Below are 16,610 nucleotides of genomic sequence, written 5' to 3'. Positions count from 1 at the left end.
ATACGTAAACCATAGATACTTTACAACTGAGTCTTGGGAGCTGTATTTCTCTCAATTCCTGTAGAATTACTGTATTCAATGCGTAAATAGAATTCATATATGTGAAATATAAATGTTAGTGGAGTGGTGCAGAGTGGCGCAGTGGGCCTTTTCCGTGCTCTATCTCCAAATACGATAAAATAAATAAATAAACCCAGCAGCGTTGTTTGTCTTCATTGTTGCCTGTGGGAATCTGCAGTTCTTCCTGTATAACTAAATTAAAAATAATAAATTGTTCATGTCTTTTGCTGAAAATATCCAAAATAAATGCATGTTGCCTTTCAAAGTTCAAAGTAAATTTATTATCAAACTATGTATATGTCACCATTGGCTACCCTGAGATGCATGATCTTGCAGGAAATCACAGTAGAATGAAGAATTACTACACAATGGAATCAGTGAAAATATGCACACAAAGACTGACAACTAATGTGCAAAAGTACAAATTGTGCAAATACAAAAACAAGTAATATAATAGGTGAATATTTTAAAAAATAATACAGAGAACATGAGTTGTGGGATCCTTGAAAGAGAATCCATAGTCAGTGTTCAGTGATCAGTTCAGCGTTGTGCTGAGTGAAGCCTGATGGTTGAAGTGTAATAACTGTTTCTGGATCTGGTGGTGTGGGATCTAAGGCTCGTGTACCACCTTCTCGATGGCAGCAGTGAGAAGAGAGTGTAGCCCCGATGGTGGGGCTGTTTGATGATGAATGCTACTTTCTTGTGCTTTCAAACCCTTAACTGAAAATTCTGAGTTAAGGATGAACACGTTGGTGCACGTTTATCTCTTTATCAAGGAAAGTTTAATGACAGGTGATTTTGGGACAAAATGCTGAACAAGCATTGCAGGCGAAGTCAGGTAAACTGCAATGGAAATTTAATTGCAGGCTGGGGTGCAATTAACAAACCAACTTTTATGATAATCCACAGTAAGCTATAACTTTTGTATTTCACTTGGACATAGGAGGAGTCTATTCAGCCCATAAAATCTGTGCTAGCTCCTGGAGCAATCCCATTCTTGTGTGTTTCCCTGTAACCTGTTCTTTCCCACATGTCTATCAATTCTGTTACGATCTCTTCTCTTCCACCTACTGTACACCAGGAGTAATTATTGTAGCTAATGAAACTACCAATGAGCAACTCTTTGGGATACAGGAGGAAACCAGAGCACTTGGAAGAAACACACACAGTCACAGGCAGTGCAGGCAAACTCCATCCAGAAAGCACTGTCACGATTGAACCCAGGTCGTTAGAGCTGTGAGCCAGTGCCATTACCTGCATCACCAGAGTGGCCTATTATTGGAATATACCTAGAGAGTGTATATGTGATCTATTTCTGTTACGAAAATATTTTTTGTTAGAATGCAGCAACACAAACAGCAGTAGCTCATGTATAAATGCAGAGCAAAGTGGAATGGAGAGTTTGGGTGGAGATTTAGTGTTGAGATGGAGACAAGCCTGAAAACCCTGCTGAACCCCAGTAGTTCCATTATGTGCCTTCAAGGGATCACGGGCACCCTTTTGGAATTCAAAGTATTTTCCCATTTGTAGCTTCAAGACATTAAAAAAAAACACGGCTATGGGAAATGCAGCAACTCATAATGATATCAAAGGAGAAGCATACAAATAAATAAAAATTGATGCAAGAGTAAAGAAAAAAATAATTGACTGCAGATCCAAAAAATGTGAAACAAAAACAGAAAACTTTACAATTCTCATTTAGGGTATCATGTGAGTAGAGAAGATGTTACTATTCCAGGATAATGAACTCAAAAAGCTTAGAAGACAAATGCCTTAAACTGCAGAGGAAAGTGAAGGGAGGGTGAAATAAAGGATAAGCTTATGGTATTTGGAAATGATAAGAGCTCAACCAGTAGTGGTAGCAGGAAGAGATATAAAGAGAAGAACATGGGATAAGGTAGAAGGCTGATAAAGGGAAGCGTTTGAGCTATGTGATACAGAGCACTTCAGTTACAGTAAGTGGGAAATGTGGCCTTAGTTCTTATAAATGGTATTCTCCATTTTATTCTCATTTTCCCTTTCACTCCGTTCCAGTGAAGTCAATGTTAACCTATGGAGCAGCACCTAGTCTTCTAGTTAGATATGTTATAGCCCTCAAGAATCAGCACTGAATGCAACAACTTCAGATAATCAGCCTTTCAAATTTTTATCGTTGGCCATATCTGATGAAAGATCCTCAACATTAACTGAAATTCTTTTCTCCGTACACATGAAGTTTGAATAGCTTTTTTTCCAGCATCCTCTTTTGTTTCAGATTTCCAATACTTCAACAGTTCCAGCATTGTTTGTTTTCTTTCCTCTCTGTCCTCACTAATTTTCTCCTAATTTACATCTGTTCAAGACAAATTAACAGCTATTAACAAACCTTCACTGCCCTCTCAACTGATACCAGTACCATCTATGTTACTCAGTCTATGCCTAATCAGTCAGTCCCTTTGTATCCTCCATCCCTTTCTCTTGATTGCAACCTAAAACAAGCTAGTTTTATAACATTTTAGAACTCTGAAGAAAGGTTATCCATCTGAAATACTGTCTCTGTTTCCCTGTACACATACACTGCCTTCGCATTTCTACAATTTTTTTGATTACTTAAAACCAATGTGAAAATTTGTTTCTTCAAACTAACTCAGAAACTAGAGGTAAAATAAAAAAGGAAAATTCCTAAGGAAAATATATGCCAGTTACTATAACAATTACTAAAATAAGACTAAATTTTATTTTAGATTGGTATGCTGTTGACAGAAATGTGTTCTAATCGATCAGATATAAATATCACACCCAAGTCCATTGAAGTGTTGGGGGCAGAACCCTGAAGGAAATGCTGTTTTTGTTAACAATTGCTTCATATTTTTGTTCTTGACTTGAGGTAATTGATTGAGATGACATGGTTTGTATTTCACATAGGTGCCAGCCCAATGTACAAAGTAGTTCATAATTCTGTTAATATTTTAAATTTATCAAATGTCATACTGGTGTCCAAGAAGAACAGAATGAGATGCCTTAATGACTTTCACCTTGAAGCGCCCACGTCTAATGTGATGAATGTTTTGAGAGGTTGGTTATGGCTAGAATTATCTCCAGCCTGAGCAAGGACCTGAACCTGCTGCAATTTGCTTATTGCCACAATAGGTCTACAGTGGATGCAAACTCACTACAGTATATTCAAATGGCAATGCTTCGAAAAGGCATCAGCTGATGTTTCAGCCTCATTATATGAAAAAGCGGAGCTGAGTTTTCAAAATCATAAAGTCTTAGAGTTTATCTAATATATACTGAAAGATTATCCTTGTTTTTAATTCCAGGAATTTGTGCACACCACTGTACCAATATGTATATTATTTATTTCAACACACATAAAATGCTGGAGGAACTCACCAGGTCAGGCAGCATCAATGGAGGGAAATGAGCAGTCAACGTTTCAGGCCGTGGCCTGTTTCCTGACTTGATTGGCCTGATTTCTGATTGCATTGAGTTCTGGTGAAGAGTCTCAGTTTGAAATATTGACTGGTTATTCCCTCCATGGATGCTGCTTGTATTGCTGAGTTCCTCCAGGATTTTGTGTATGTTGTTCAAAATTTCCAGCATTTGCAGAATCTCTTGTGTCTCTATTATTTGTTTTAGTTCTATTCTCACATCTTGAACAAGTCTGTGTTCAATATCTAAAATAAAAATGCTGGAAATACTGAGTAGGTCAGGTGTTTGTGGAAAATGAAGGGGAGTTATTGTTTCAGATTGATGACCTCCATCAGAACCCTTATCTACTCAGTGTATATAGAAGTTTAATATTTGGAATAAATTTATTAGAAGAAGTTTAAAATGCTTTATTCTGAAGCTCTTTTTTTCTTTTGGATCGAAGGTCATAAAAGTAGCCAAAATAAAACCAAGTGGAATAAAGGACTATCCAGCAATACTTTGTCTGATCTGGAAAGCCTCAGAAATAGTGTTGCGATGCACAATTTAGCTGGTATGGATAACAAAACTACTGGAACAGGAAGACACAAACGAACAAAACGATTTTTGTCATATCCCCGATATGTTGAGGTAATGGTTGTTGCCGATAGCAGAATGGTTGAACATCATGGAGCAAACTTACAACATTACGTTCTCACTTTAATGTCCATTGTAAGTACCACTATTATGATTATATTGTACAGAATGTAGTCTGTTTCAATGAAAGCTAGTTAAATAAGCAGGCCTCCAATCCATTAATTAATAAAATATCAGAATTTTGTTGTCTATCCTTGCTCTGCAGATTTAGTATGCCAACTCAAATAGTTTTGTCTGATTTCAGTTCAAGATATTTTTTAAAAAATGAATACTTCTTGAAATTTTCAGAATTAATTTTATGAAACAAATAAATCAATATTGTTGGATGAATGGCTTTTTAGGTTATAAATGTTCATCTAACCTAGCAAAAGTACAAAAAAGAACCTAAAACAGCAATGTTACAAACATTCAACAGTTATGCATGTACAGTAACTGGAAAATTAGTTTAATCTTTTAAATCTACACTCCTCATTAGATTTTTTTATTTTTATTTAGTACTATAATATGTCACTAACATTTTGACTTTTATTTGTTACAGGTGGCCACTATCTATAAAGACCCAAGTATAGGAAACCTTATAAATATTGTAGTTGTGAAATTAGTTGTTATAAATAGTGAACAGGTAATTTTTCAGTTAGGTATGTTTTTTCATTTAAAGTGGAATTAAAATACTGCAAATAATAACGTAGTTCTTGATATTTGTTTTTATATAATCCTCAGGATGGTCCATTTATATCATTCAATGCTCAAACAACGTTAAAAAACTTCTGTATATGGCAACAAAAACAGAATAATGCGGATGAAAATCACCATTCTCATCATGATACAGCGGTGCTTATCACAAGGTAAGTTAAAATATTGTTGCATTGTTCAGCAGATGTTACACCCCTCAGGAATCAGCACTGAATGCAACAACTTCAGATAGTCAGCCTTTCAAATTTTTATTGTTGGCCATATCTGATGAAAGATCCTTAACATTAACTGAAATTATTTTCTCCGTACACATGAATTTTGATTAGCTTTTCTCCCCAAGCATCCTCTTTTCTTTCAGATTTCCAATACTTCAACAGTTCCAGCATTGTTGTGTTTTCTTTCCCCTCTGTCCTCACTAATTTTCTCCTAATTTACATCTGTTCCAGACAAATCAACAGCTATTAGCAAACCTTCACCGCCCTCTCTACTGGTACCAGTACCATCTGTGTTACTCAGTCTGTACCTGATCAGTCAGTCCCTTTGTAGAATCTCTTTTAGCAGGTACTTTGCCATTCTACTGACTTCAGTTACCGATAGAATTACGGCATTGATTGAATGATTTTGCAGAAGTCACGTGTAATAAGTAGAAATTTGAAATCATCCCACTAATTCTGTTTACCATTCAGTTCCTTTTCTATTAACATGTGATTCCCTAAGTTTCTTTTATGCTTTCTTCTTTATTCCAATTTAAAAGTAATTACCTCTTGAAGTCCTTCCCAAAACTTAACTATTCTATTGATTTCACATATTCATTCTACAAAATGTTTCTGCTCATTTTCAATAATTATAATTTTAATTTAAAATGTATTTTTTAAACAAAATCCAAAACGATTTCTCATTTCAGAGTCAGTACTGTTATCACCAAACAGCTGATGTAACTTCCCATATGCATAGAATTGTAAGTTTGCAGTTTTGAAGTTTTTAGAACAAGTCAGAACCAGAATCAGATTTATCATCACTGACATGTTTTGTGAAATTTGTTGTTCTGCAACAGCAGTGCAGTACAGAAATAAAATACACTATAAATTACAATAAGAAAAATAATTAAATAAACAAATCAATTAAACAAATAACTAGTGCAAAATGAGATCAAAAATAGTGAGTAGTGTTCATGGGCATTCAGAGATCTGATGGCAGAGGGGAAACTGTTCCTAAAACATGAAGCATGTGTCTTCAGGCTTCTGCTGGTAGTAATGAGAAGTGATTGCCAAACAATGAGTAACTCTTCGTAGAAGGAGTTAACATGGGACTAGAAAGAAATTAGTCTGTTTATATTTTATTTAGGTCCATTCAAATTACCTTTGGTAAACAAATCACTTTACATGTCTTTTCCACTTCACTCAAAATCATTATAACTTTACATGAAATTTATAAGGTATCGTGCGTAAATGGAACAAAATTCTCTTCAAATTTTGAGCTTTGAATCAAATGTGTGTTTTCCTTTAGGCAAGACATTTGCAGAGCTCGTGATAAATGTGACACATTGGGTAAGTCTTGGCTTTATTATAATCTTGGTGTAAACAATATTTGTTTCATTTTGTTATTCTGAGCTGATCTAGTAAATAGTTTATTACATGAGTTCAGTGCCTCTATCTTTGTGTCATGTTTGGATTATCTTGGTAGGTGAAAGAGAAAAGGTTTATTTAGATTACAGAGAGTAAAATTAATCAAGATGCACATCCATCATTGCATTTAATTATATTAAGATTCATTACTGTTCCATGCCATGCCACGACCACATTTCAGTAAACTAGATCACTTGGCTGTTCTTCTCCTCCTTGCATACAGGCAGAGGCTAAAGAGCAAAACTCCAGAGATTAGAACAACAAAGAGGAGGTTGCGGGAGGTAGAGGAGTGGCTAAGTGGCTATGGGATTACTTTGAGTCAATGAATTGGGCCTAGTTTAAGAAATTATATGGGGATCTGAACGAATACACCATGACTGTAACAGACTTTATTAAAATAGCTGTAGATGAGTGTGTCCCCACAAAATCATTCGAAGTCCTCACCAATCAAAAGCTCTGTATGAACTGTGAGATCTGAGATCTACTAACAGCCAAATCAAAGTCTGGTGACCAAGAGAGTTACAAGTGATCCAGGTATGATCTCTGGAAAGCTATCTCATGGGTGAAGTGGCAATTATGGACAAAATATTGATCAATGAAGGATGCTCTAAAGATGTGACGGCTTGAATGCTATCACCTCTTATAAAGTTTAATCTGGTGAAACAGGAGCTAGCAGGGCTTTACTTCTAGATGAGCTCAATGCCTTCTATGCTCGCTGTGACCATCAGAACACGGGGAAGCATCATGAACTCCCACATCCCCTATAATCCCATGATTTCAATCGTTGAAGCCGACGTGCGAGCCCAGCCTTCGGGATGGCGAATCCGCGAGAAGCATCCAGCCCAGATGGATTAGCTGGTCAAGTACTAAAGATCTATAATGATCGACTGACTGGTGTGCTCACGGAGATCTTTAACCTCTCGCTTTGGCATTGTGTTGTACATACCTGCATCAAACAGGCTTCAATTATACCTGTGCCAAGAAGAGCGTGGCAACCTGCCTCAATGACTATTACCCAGGAACACTTGCACCCACGGTGATGAAGTGTTTTGATAAGTTGGTGATGAAAGATATCGACTCCTGCCTGACAGCAAATTAGATCCACTCCAATTTGCCTACTGGAGCAACAGGTCCTCCCAGATGCCATCTCATTGGCCCTTCATTGGCCCTGGAACATCTGGACAGCAAAGGTGCATATATCAGGATGCTCTTTATTGACTACAGCTCAGGATTCAATACTAATCAATAATCTTCAAGACCTTGTCTCCATACCTCTTTGTACAATTGGATCCTCAATTTCCTCAACTGCACACCCCTGTCAGTTTGGATTGGCAACATCTCCTCTATGATCTCCAGTAGCACAGGTGCACCACAAGTCTGTGTGCTTAGTGACCTGCTCTGCCCGCTTTACCCTTATGACTGTGTGGCTAAGCACAGCTCCAATGCCATACTCAAGTTTGCTGACGACACCACTGTCATAGGCCGAATCACAGGTGGTTGTAAATCAGCCTATAAGAGGGAGAATGAGTGGTGTCACAACAGCAACCCCTTACTCATTGTCAGCAAGTCCAAGGTGCTGATAATAGACTTCAGGAGAAGGAAGCCAAAGGTCCAGGAGCCAGTGCTCATCAGAGGATCAGAGGTGGAGAGAGTCAGCAACTTCAAATTCCTTGGTGTTATTATTTCAGAGGACCTGTCCCGGGCCCAGCACGTAAGAAAAATGCATGCCAGCGACTCTACTTCCTAGGAGTTACGGAGATTCGGCATGACATCTAAAACTTTGTCAAACTTCCATAAATATGTGGTGGAGAGTCTAATGACTGGCTGCATCACAGCCTGGTATGGAAAAACCAATACTGTGAATGGAAAATTCCTACAAAATGTAGTGAATAAGGCCCAGTCCGTCACGGGTAAAGCCCGCCCCATCATTGCGCACATCTAGATGAAATGCTGTTGCAGGAAAGCAGCATACGTCATCAACGACCCCCTCCACCCAGGACTTTTCTCTCTTCTCACTGCTGCCATAAGGAAGAGGGTACAGGCGCCCCAGGATTCAAACCACCAGGATCAGGAACAGTTACTACTCCTCAACCATCAGGCTCTTAAACCAAAGGGGATAACTTCACTCAACTTCACTTGCTTTATCATTGAGATGTTCCTGAAACCAATGGACTCACATTCAAGGACTCTTCAGCTCATGTTCTCAATATTTATTGGTTATTTGTTTATTTATTATTATTTCTTTTTGTATTTGCACAGTTTGTTGTCTTGCAGTCTGGTTGAGTACCCCAGTTGCATGGTCTTTCATTGATTTTGTTATTGTAATCATTTTAAATATTTATTGAGCATGCCCACAAGAAAATTAATCTCAAGATTGTATGTGGTGACATATATGTACCTTGACATTAAAATTTTCTTTGAACTTTGTTAATGAATACAAGGACAAAATGTTCGTTTACTTCTAATGAGCACTAACCCAGAATGAAATAACGTACAGGACTGGATGATAAGATGTTAAAACTAACTTAAATTGCTTTTGATTGATTTTAAATTGAAGCAAAATTGCATGTTTATTATTATATTAATTTCTAAACCAATTTATTCAATTATTTTTCTGTGGAGAATTAATTGAAAATCACAATGCACAATGTCAATCTAACATTTATTTGAAGTGTTTTGATCATGTTTCTCTTTCTGAAAAGATTGGAGAATAATCTTTGCTTTTGGATTTATTATAGGTTTGGCAGAGCTTGGAACTGTATGTGATCCTTACAGAAGTTGCTCCATCAGTGAAGATAATGGATTGAGTACTGCTTTCACAATAGCCCATGAACTTGGCCATGTGTAAGTCATTGACAAGTTATTTCAATGTTCATGTTTTATATGATTTTTCATAGAAAATCATCGTGCTTTGATATTTGAATTAAATTGGACAACGTTCCCAACAGGTGTGTCTTCCTTTTTTAGTAATAACTACAACAGCAACTTAAATAGAGAGATACACCCAATAGCATAGCATAATCTAAAAATAACCTTGATGACATAGAAATAGTGCTTGGTAAAAATTTGCGGAAGTGTAAAGTGAGGGTGGTGACAAGCCGGTGGAAATAAAGAAGAGAATTTCAGAATGGGGAGCCAGGCAGCTGATGGTCTGAGGATTGCTTGGGTGATGGGAATGTCAGAAACTCACAGGATTCACAGGTATACATTCAGTAATTGAGGTGGTGATAGTGATGAAGATTTGGCTTTGCTGGAGATTGCAGATAAGGAAAGGTGCAAAAATGTGAAAGAATTTAAAAATCAAAATAACGTTATATCAATTTCTCCTAATCATCTTTTCTTCCCCCTCCCTTCTTCTTCTATTTTCCACTCTGCCTTTTCAACTCTTTTCACCTGCCTTTCACTTCCCTTGGGTCCCCTCCTCCTTCCTTTTCTCCTAAGGTCTACTCTCCTTTCCTGTCAGATTTCTTCCTCTCCAGTTGTTCATCTTTTCCACCCTCTTGGCTTCACCCATCACCTTCAAGCTATCTTCATACCTTCAAGCTATCTTCCTTCAGTTCCCCCCACCTTCTTATTCTGGCATCTTCCCCCTTCCGTTTCAGTCGCAAAGAAGTGTCCCGGCCTGAAACATCAACTGTTTATCATTTTCATAGATGCTGCCTGACCTGCTGAGTTCCTCCAGTATTTTGTGTGCGTTGCTTTATAAATTTTAAGTTTTATCCTAGAAGTCTGGGAATGATTTTAGGCCAAGGAAAATAATATTGGACAATATGGTTCTATCTTTCTTCAGTTCTCTCTCCAGTCACATTTAAAGAAAGTATTTTTTTCTTAAAAATGTTCCCCTATCACTGCTCTACAGCTGTTAGAGTCATAGTGCACTACCGCACAGAAACAGGATGTTTGGCCTCTTTAGTCCATGCTGAGCTGTTATTCTTCCTATTCCAGACTTAGACCATAGCTCTCTTCACACTTCTCATCAATGTTCTTATCCAAATTTCCTTTAACTGTTGAAGTCAAACCCACATCCTCTACTTCTGCTGGTAGCTCGTTCCTCACTTGTACTACCCTCTGAGTGAGGACGTTTCTTCTACAGGTTCCCCTTAAATATTTCACTTTTTGCCCTTAACCTCTGATCTCTGGTTCTTTCTTAAGAAAAGGGATCAGAAAAGTTGTGCTGAATTGCCCCTAACCACACCCACTGCTGTGATGCAGCCTTTTGTTGAAGATATCTCTAACACATTCTTCAACCTGTCAGTCATATTATTTGTATGAAATGGTGGAAGAACTTTGTGAGGCACTTGGTGTACAAACTGCAAGACCTTTCAGCAATCCATTCTTCTAGACTTCCCAACCTTAAACACAATTATTCATTAGCCTTGATAACATACCTTAATTCTAGGATACACGAGGAAATCTGCAGATGCTGGACTAGTCCTGACAAAGGGTCTCGGCCCAAAACGTCAACAGTGCTTCTCCCTATAGATGCTGCCTGGCCTGCTGCGTTCCACCAGCATTTTGTGCGTGTTGCTTAATCTTAGGATAGATGTAAATAAAGAAAATGGTTGTACAAAGATAGACTCAATTTCACAGCATATAAGTGTATTCTAATTGTAAAGGAGTTTTAGGCCAGACCAGGATTTTCACATACAGTATACAGCATTCTTTAAGGAACTCAGTTTTCTTGCATTGTCCATTCCAGTCTAAACATCTGACTGTCTCATGCTTTTTAAGCCTCCCAATAATTCATTTGCATAAATCATAATGAGACCACTAGCCCCCTTTAAAATATACGTGCTATAATATATCCCTTGCTGAGATGCTTGCCTTTACTTGGTCCAAAGCACCTGGATAATGATAAAATACTAAGAAATAAATTCTGGAAAACATGGATAAGTTAGCTATTTCTGCAACTGAGAACAATAATTTTAGTATTCCCTTCAGTATTGATATGAACATTATGGTGTCAACTTGAGTGACGCCACAAGAAGATTTATCAGCACCTCCATTCATTACACCACCACCTCCTTACCACAGTCAGGATAGACCTGGAGCCAGAATACCCAAGTAAAATATGTTAATTTTCTTTATTCTACTGAAGGAGAAACAGCACTGGAGAGAACAAAAGTCTCATGGATATTAGAGGAATGGAATCTACTAAAACACCAGGAAGAATGTTTTGGGCAACTGATAGAAGTACATTTATTCAGAAAGGCAATAGGTTACCTTTGCTTTCTACTCATAAGGCTTTGCAAATATGTTTATGTGGTTATGAAGGCTATTAGTGGTTATGAAGGTGATTATCACACTTAAATGACTCCAGTTATTTCAGACAGCAGGGGGAGCTTTGTAATAACAACCAGGTTGGTGAGCTGAAAATGTGTCTCAGGTGACTCAAACTTTGCAGGAGGGTTAGTGATTTCATCATCAGTGGCATCCCTGATTCATTGCAAGGTATTAAAGAAAAAATACTCAGTTATTTTATCAAATGGATCTTCTAGGAGAAAATTTAAAGAATTCATGTAACAGAAAAATTTTCACGTTCAAGAAATCCTCTATGATTTTAAGTTTAGCTGGGAGCTGCATAGTCCTTGATCCTTTCTACAATTATCTTTCAAAAATTTTGCCCTCTGAATAAAGGCAGGGATATATTCTGAGCAACACATTCCATTGAGTGATGATGGCATTTAGCATTAATATGGTCTGAGTAGCTATGGAGGACCAATACAAAGCAAAATGCTGGTTCTCAAGTGTCACAGAAGAAACTGAAATGGGCAGTTTTACATTGTACTCCAAATAGTGTGCTGTATGTTAAAATTTTACTGTTCACAAAATTCCAAAGTGTGAGACAGCTGGGATGCAGCTGTAGTTACATTCGGAGGAGAGCAGCTTGGGGAGAGCTGTGTTATGTCCTTCATTCAGAAGATTCAGAATATTCCTCCGGGATTGCTACATCTGAGCAAAAGTCTTCACGGATGACTGTGTAACACAGTTTACTTTTGGCACCAGCATACTTCCCTTCCCCATTTTCAAATAAAAGAACAGTTCCTGAATTCCGCAAGAGTATTACACCTCAATACATCTGCTCTTTTCATTATCTAATCGAATAAATCAACCAGAAATAACACAATTCCCAGTCTGAATCCAAATGCCATAAATGACTCCTAAAAGCCAGAGCTTTATATTTATTCCAACTCCCAGACCTTCCCGGTATGTGTATCGTTTTCCCAGGTCTGTGACAGTATGCGAATACAAAGAATCTCTTTAAATCAATTGCTAAATTCTTCGTCTCAATTTCAGTTTCAGTTTTTTATCATTTCGCATTAGCCCTTGCAATTTTAAAATATGCCATAAATCTCATTCAATTTACCTGAATTTGAATAAGTCTGATGGTCTATTAAATACATAAACATCACATTTTGCAAGATGTGGCATACTAAGATGAATATTGAATTTTGAAAGTCTTTCACAACCTTTCCACCATTTGAAAGGAGGGCCCCCAGCTTACTGTCCCTGAAAATTAAGTCTCTGGGTATATACCCTAATCCTTTTAGTGGCAGGGTCACTGGTCCTATTTGCTATTCCTGCCAGGTTTTAAATCTCTCTACAGGCATCCACTTCCATTAATACACTGTCATATAAAGATGCCTTCACACGCATTGACTTACTCTTCATCACTCCTATTTTGTCCTGTGTTCTGTTCTACCTGCTGGCTTTTAAATTGCTCTGCAAACCAATTTGTTACTTGCCACGCTGACCACACACTTTCATCAAATTATATTTCTCTCTTCCATTCTGCTCAGTCACCCTCCCCTCTCCCAGTAAAATAGCAAAGAGGTACTAACATATTAGGCTAAATGAAATTTTCTCATGGCACTCATACATAGAGGAGATTTGTTTTTGGCAGTCTTGGCTGTACCATCTGTGACAGTGGGTCCTTTTCACACACATGGGGAGCCCACTGCTTAGTGGATCAATCATTCAAGCAGCAGCATTGACGTCGTGTGCATCCTTTGGCAAGATCATATTACCGTCTCAGCCAAGGAATGGGGGGAGGGGTATCTGGACAAACCAGGGAAAGAAAAATGAGAGGAGGTTTGTTGCACGTCTATCTCCTTTTGGTAAAGTGAAAAAAAGGAGAAAGTATGTAAATTTGCAGTTTTGTTTGGAATTAAAGTCATAGAAAAATACATCACAGAAAAAGAGGCCCTTCGGCCTATTAATTTTTAAAAATTTATAAGTTGAGTGTTTCATTCCGGAATGGCTCACCACATTTAAATACAAATTTACACTGAGTTTTAAATTCATTTGACTTACAGCTGAGTCCAGGAGCTTGATAATAGGAGGAAGTGTATACCTCGCAGCCTGCTCAGACTTTCAATAAAATGCTGGCGCTCACCTTTGAAGCTATCAGTTACTCAACCTACACAGCTCTCCACAGAGAGAACTGAGAAAAGCATTCTTTATCCAAGTCTCAATGTACAGTCCTTACTTTGACATGTGCCCTCTCATTCTCAGCATCTCTCCTGTCAAATAATCTCAGACATTTATATATTTCAATAAAGATCACTTCTTATATTCATAAACTCCATAGGGTATAGACACATTATGATGTATGGTAACACATTTTCTTTAGGATTGCCTAGTGAACCGTCTCCAAAATGTCTCCAATGCAAGTAAATTCTTCCCTGAGTAAATATTACAGAAGAAGTTTTAAAAAATTAACAAAGAAATCAGAGATGAATAATGGAATTAAATTCTCAAGAACCTATGAAAATGTAAAACATTCTATAATCTTCATTAAAAGTAAAGAATGGTTTGATGGCAGTAAGGCCATTAAGGGATATATAATAGAGTATCAAAAACATTGGGAAGATAGCAGGCTCATTAAATCAGTATTTTGCTTAAGTATTTACCAGAGATTTGGAGTAGGTGTTCATGATATTGGCTGATGAAATGAAGAATGAATTAAATGCATCTAAAATCAAAACAGCAAATGCATTAAGACAGCCTTCTCACTGTGGAAGGAGCATTATCTGTCTCTCCCTTGCTAATGAGAGAGAGTGATCGTGGGATGTCGAAAATGTTGGAGTGAACAGTTAGTTTTTGATGTACTGTCGACCGCGTCTCTCTTTTGGATCTTTGCTGTGGCTGGTACGGTGGGTGGTGGGAATGCTGATGCTTTAAGCTCGAATGAGGGGGGAGGGTTGATACTGCTTGCTGCTGCTTGTGCATGGGAGGGGGCAGGGGACTTTGAGGTGCTTATGTTTTTCTCTGTCATTCATTCTTTGGGGTTTTTCTGCTGTTTGGAGGATGTCTGTGGAGAGTGAGAATTTCAGGTTGTATATTGTATACATTCTCAGATATGAAATGGAACCATTGAAGCATTGGTGAGGATAAAACCTCTCTTCCAGTTGGATTGTATCTATGCATTGTAGATAAATGGAAAGAAAAGCTAGTAAGGGTTTTGATATACATATTCAGTAATTCCTTAGAAAAATGTATAGTGCTAGACAACTAGCAGATAAATGATGTAATACAGTGAAACTCCTATAACTCTCAGTCTCAACATCTGGCTCACTGGTGCTGATTCCCCTCATCCCCATGACTCTGAAGCCCCAGATCCTGCACTCCCTTTTGCTCACAGGTAACCTGGTTCCAGTGTTCACTTTAGCATTTCAGGGTCAAGTTCCTGTGTTGCCTCAGCTTTGAAAGAGTAGCTGCAGACAGATTGTTTCCATTTGTGGTGAAGAAGATAATCAGATGTCACTGTTATAGGGTGCTCACCGAGTATTTCAAGATTTGAAAGGAACTTATTTGTGCACAGAGTAGTGTATTCCAGTGTCACCGTGAATAGTTGGGGCAAGACTGGTATCTGTGGAAGAGGGGAATAGAGAATTCCAGTGATGTTGCTGAGGAATACTAGGAAGAAGCTTGAGGGCATCATAAATAGTGATGTGAACTCATTGGGCCGATTGAAGAAAGCAAAGACAGATTGAGTAAAAGCTGTTCAAAATTGCTATGTCAAACTGCCATTCATTTGCTATTTCAATGCTTTATCTCATACCCACTCTGGTTGTCTGCCTATACCATTCAGTGTCATTGCAGTGAATCTCAATATAGGGTTAAGGAAGAAAACCTCAGTTTTCTACTGGAAAATTTGCAACTTTCGGACCTTAGAATGATGTTATCAATGTCGGATCCCCTCAGCAATACCCTTTTTCTTTCCCTTGTGCTTACAGTACAGATATCTGTGCAGGATCTCTGAAGAGAATCAGATGATAAGTGTGCTAGCTCCATACTTAAAGTTATGCATGAAGTATCCTGCATCCTCACTGTCAACCTGCTGTTTCCCTTCCACTACGTGTCGCCCATTATGTTTCATTTTCTCTGCTGATAACTTTGCATCGGCCCTTTAATTATTTCTTGTTCCAACCCTTTTGTCAACTTTTCTGCTTCTTTTCACATGTGCATTTCTTTCCTTTGTATCACAAAATATTTTCACCTTATAATAAATTTACTGTTGCAAATTCTATTCATCAGTGGACCTCAAGTCCTGGAGATGGCCTTCTGTTAACTATGTTTATGTTTTGAAGATCAGCTTCTGTGCTTTGAAGACTGAAGCTAATTTTTGCACTTGTGTTCTAACTCCTTTGTTTATTACAGCCCTTAGCAAGAAAATCAAAGGATAACATGAAATGCCTTCGTCTGTCTTTAATTTGCACTCATTTGTCAAAAGTACCACTTTTTACTGCTGTGATTCTGAACCTTGCAGAAACTTTGTGTCCATCATTAGTGAAAGTTGGAAATTTAGTCTGGCTTTTTCAATTGGTAGAAGCACCGAAAATATCATAACCATCAGGAAGCGATGCAGTGGACACAATGAGAAACATCTCTAAATGAAACATCACATACACATAATTTCCGATGTAATTCAAGTACATTTCCAGCTATATTTTGTGTGTAATTTGATACCACAATTTCAGGTTTCAGAGATATTGTTGGTTTTGTATATGTTTGGACTGATTCCTATCCCATTTTTCCCCAGTGACAAACTTTTTTATTATTAAATTAGTTTGGCTGCTTGGTCCACTTGAGAGAAAGGACCAGCTGCCTGAGTCAAGTCCCATTTATGCTTGATAAAGTTCATGTCTGTGATGTTTAGAATCCTGAAGCAAAATTGTTTTC

General features: G+C 37.8%; 1 protein-coding gene across 2 annotated transcripts in view; it reads left to right on the top strand.

Moving 5' to 3' along the window:
• Nucleotides 1–16,610, top strand: part of adamts9 (ADAM metallopeptidase with thrombospondin type 1 motif, 9) — a 248,365-nt gene that overhangs the window by 32,400 nt on the left and 199,355 nt on the right. For both annotated transcript variants that reach the window (XM_073072325.1, XM_073072324.1), the window contains exons 4-8: nt 3,917–4,182; nt 4,646–4,729; nt 4,828–4,952; nt 6,307–6,347; nt 9,164–9,269. In XM_073072325.1, the coding sequence (XP_072928426.1) occupies nt 3,917–4,182; nt 4,646–4,729; nt 4,828–4,952; nt 6,307–6,347; nt 9,164–9,269 (622 nt within the window). The remainder of the gene's footprint in view (nt 1–3,916; nt 4,183–4,645; nt 4,730–4,827; nt 4,953–6,306; nt 6,348–9,163; nt 9,270–16,610) is intronic.

This window comes from Hemitrygon akajei, chromosome 19 (genome assembly GCF_048418815.1).
Source record: "Hemitrygon akajei chromosome 19, sHemAka1.3, whole genome shotgun sequence".
Classification (NCBI taxonomy): domain Eukaryota; kingdom Metazoa; phylum Chordata; class Chondrichthyes; order Myliobatiformes; family Dasyatidae; genus Hemitrygon; species Hemitrygon akajei.
Note: the sequence above shows the minus strand (reverse complement) of the source record. Positions and strands in the feature narration are given on the sequence as shown.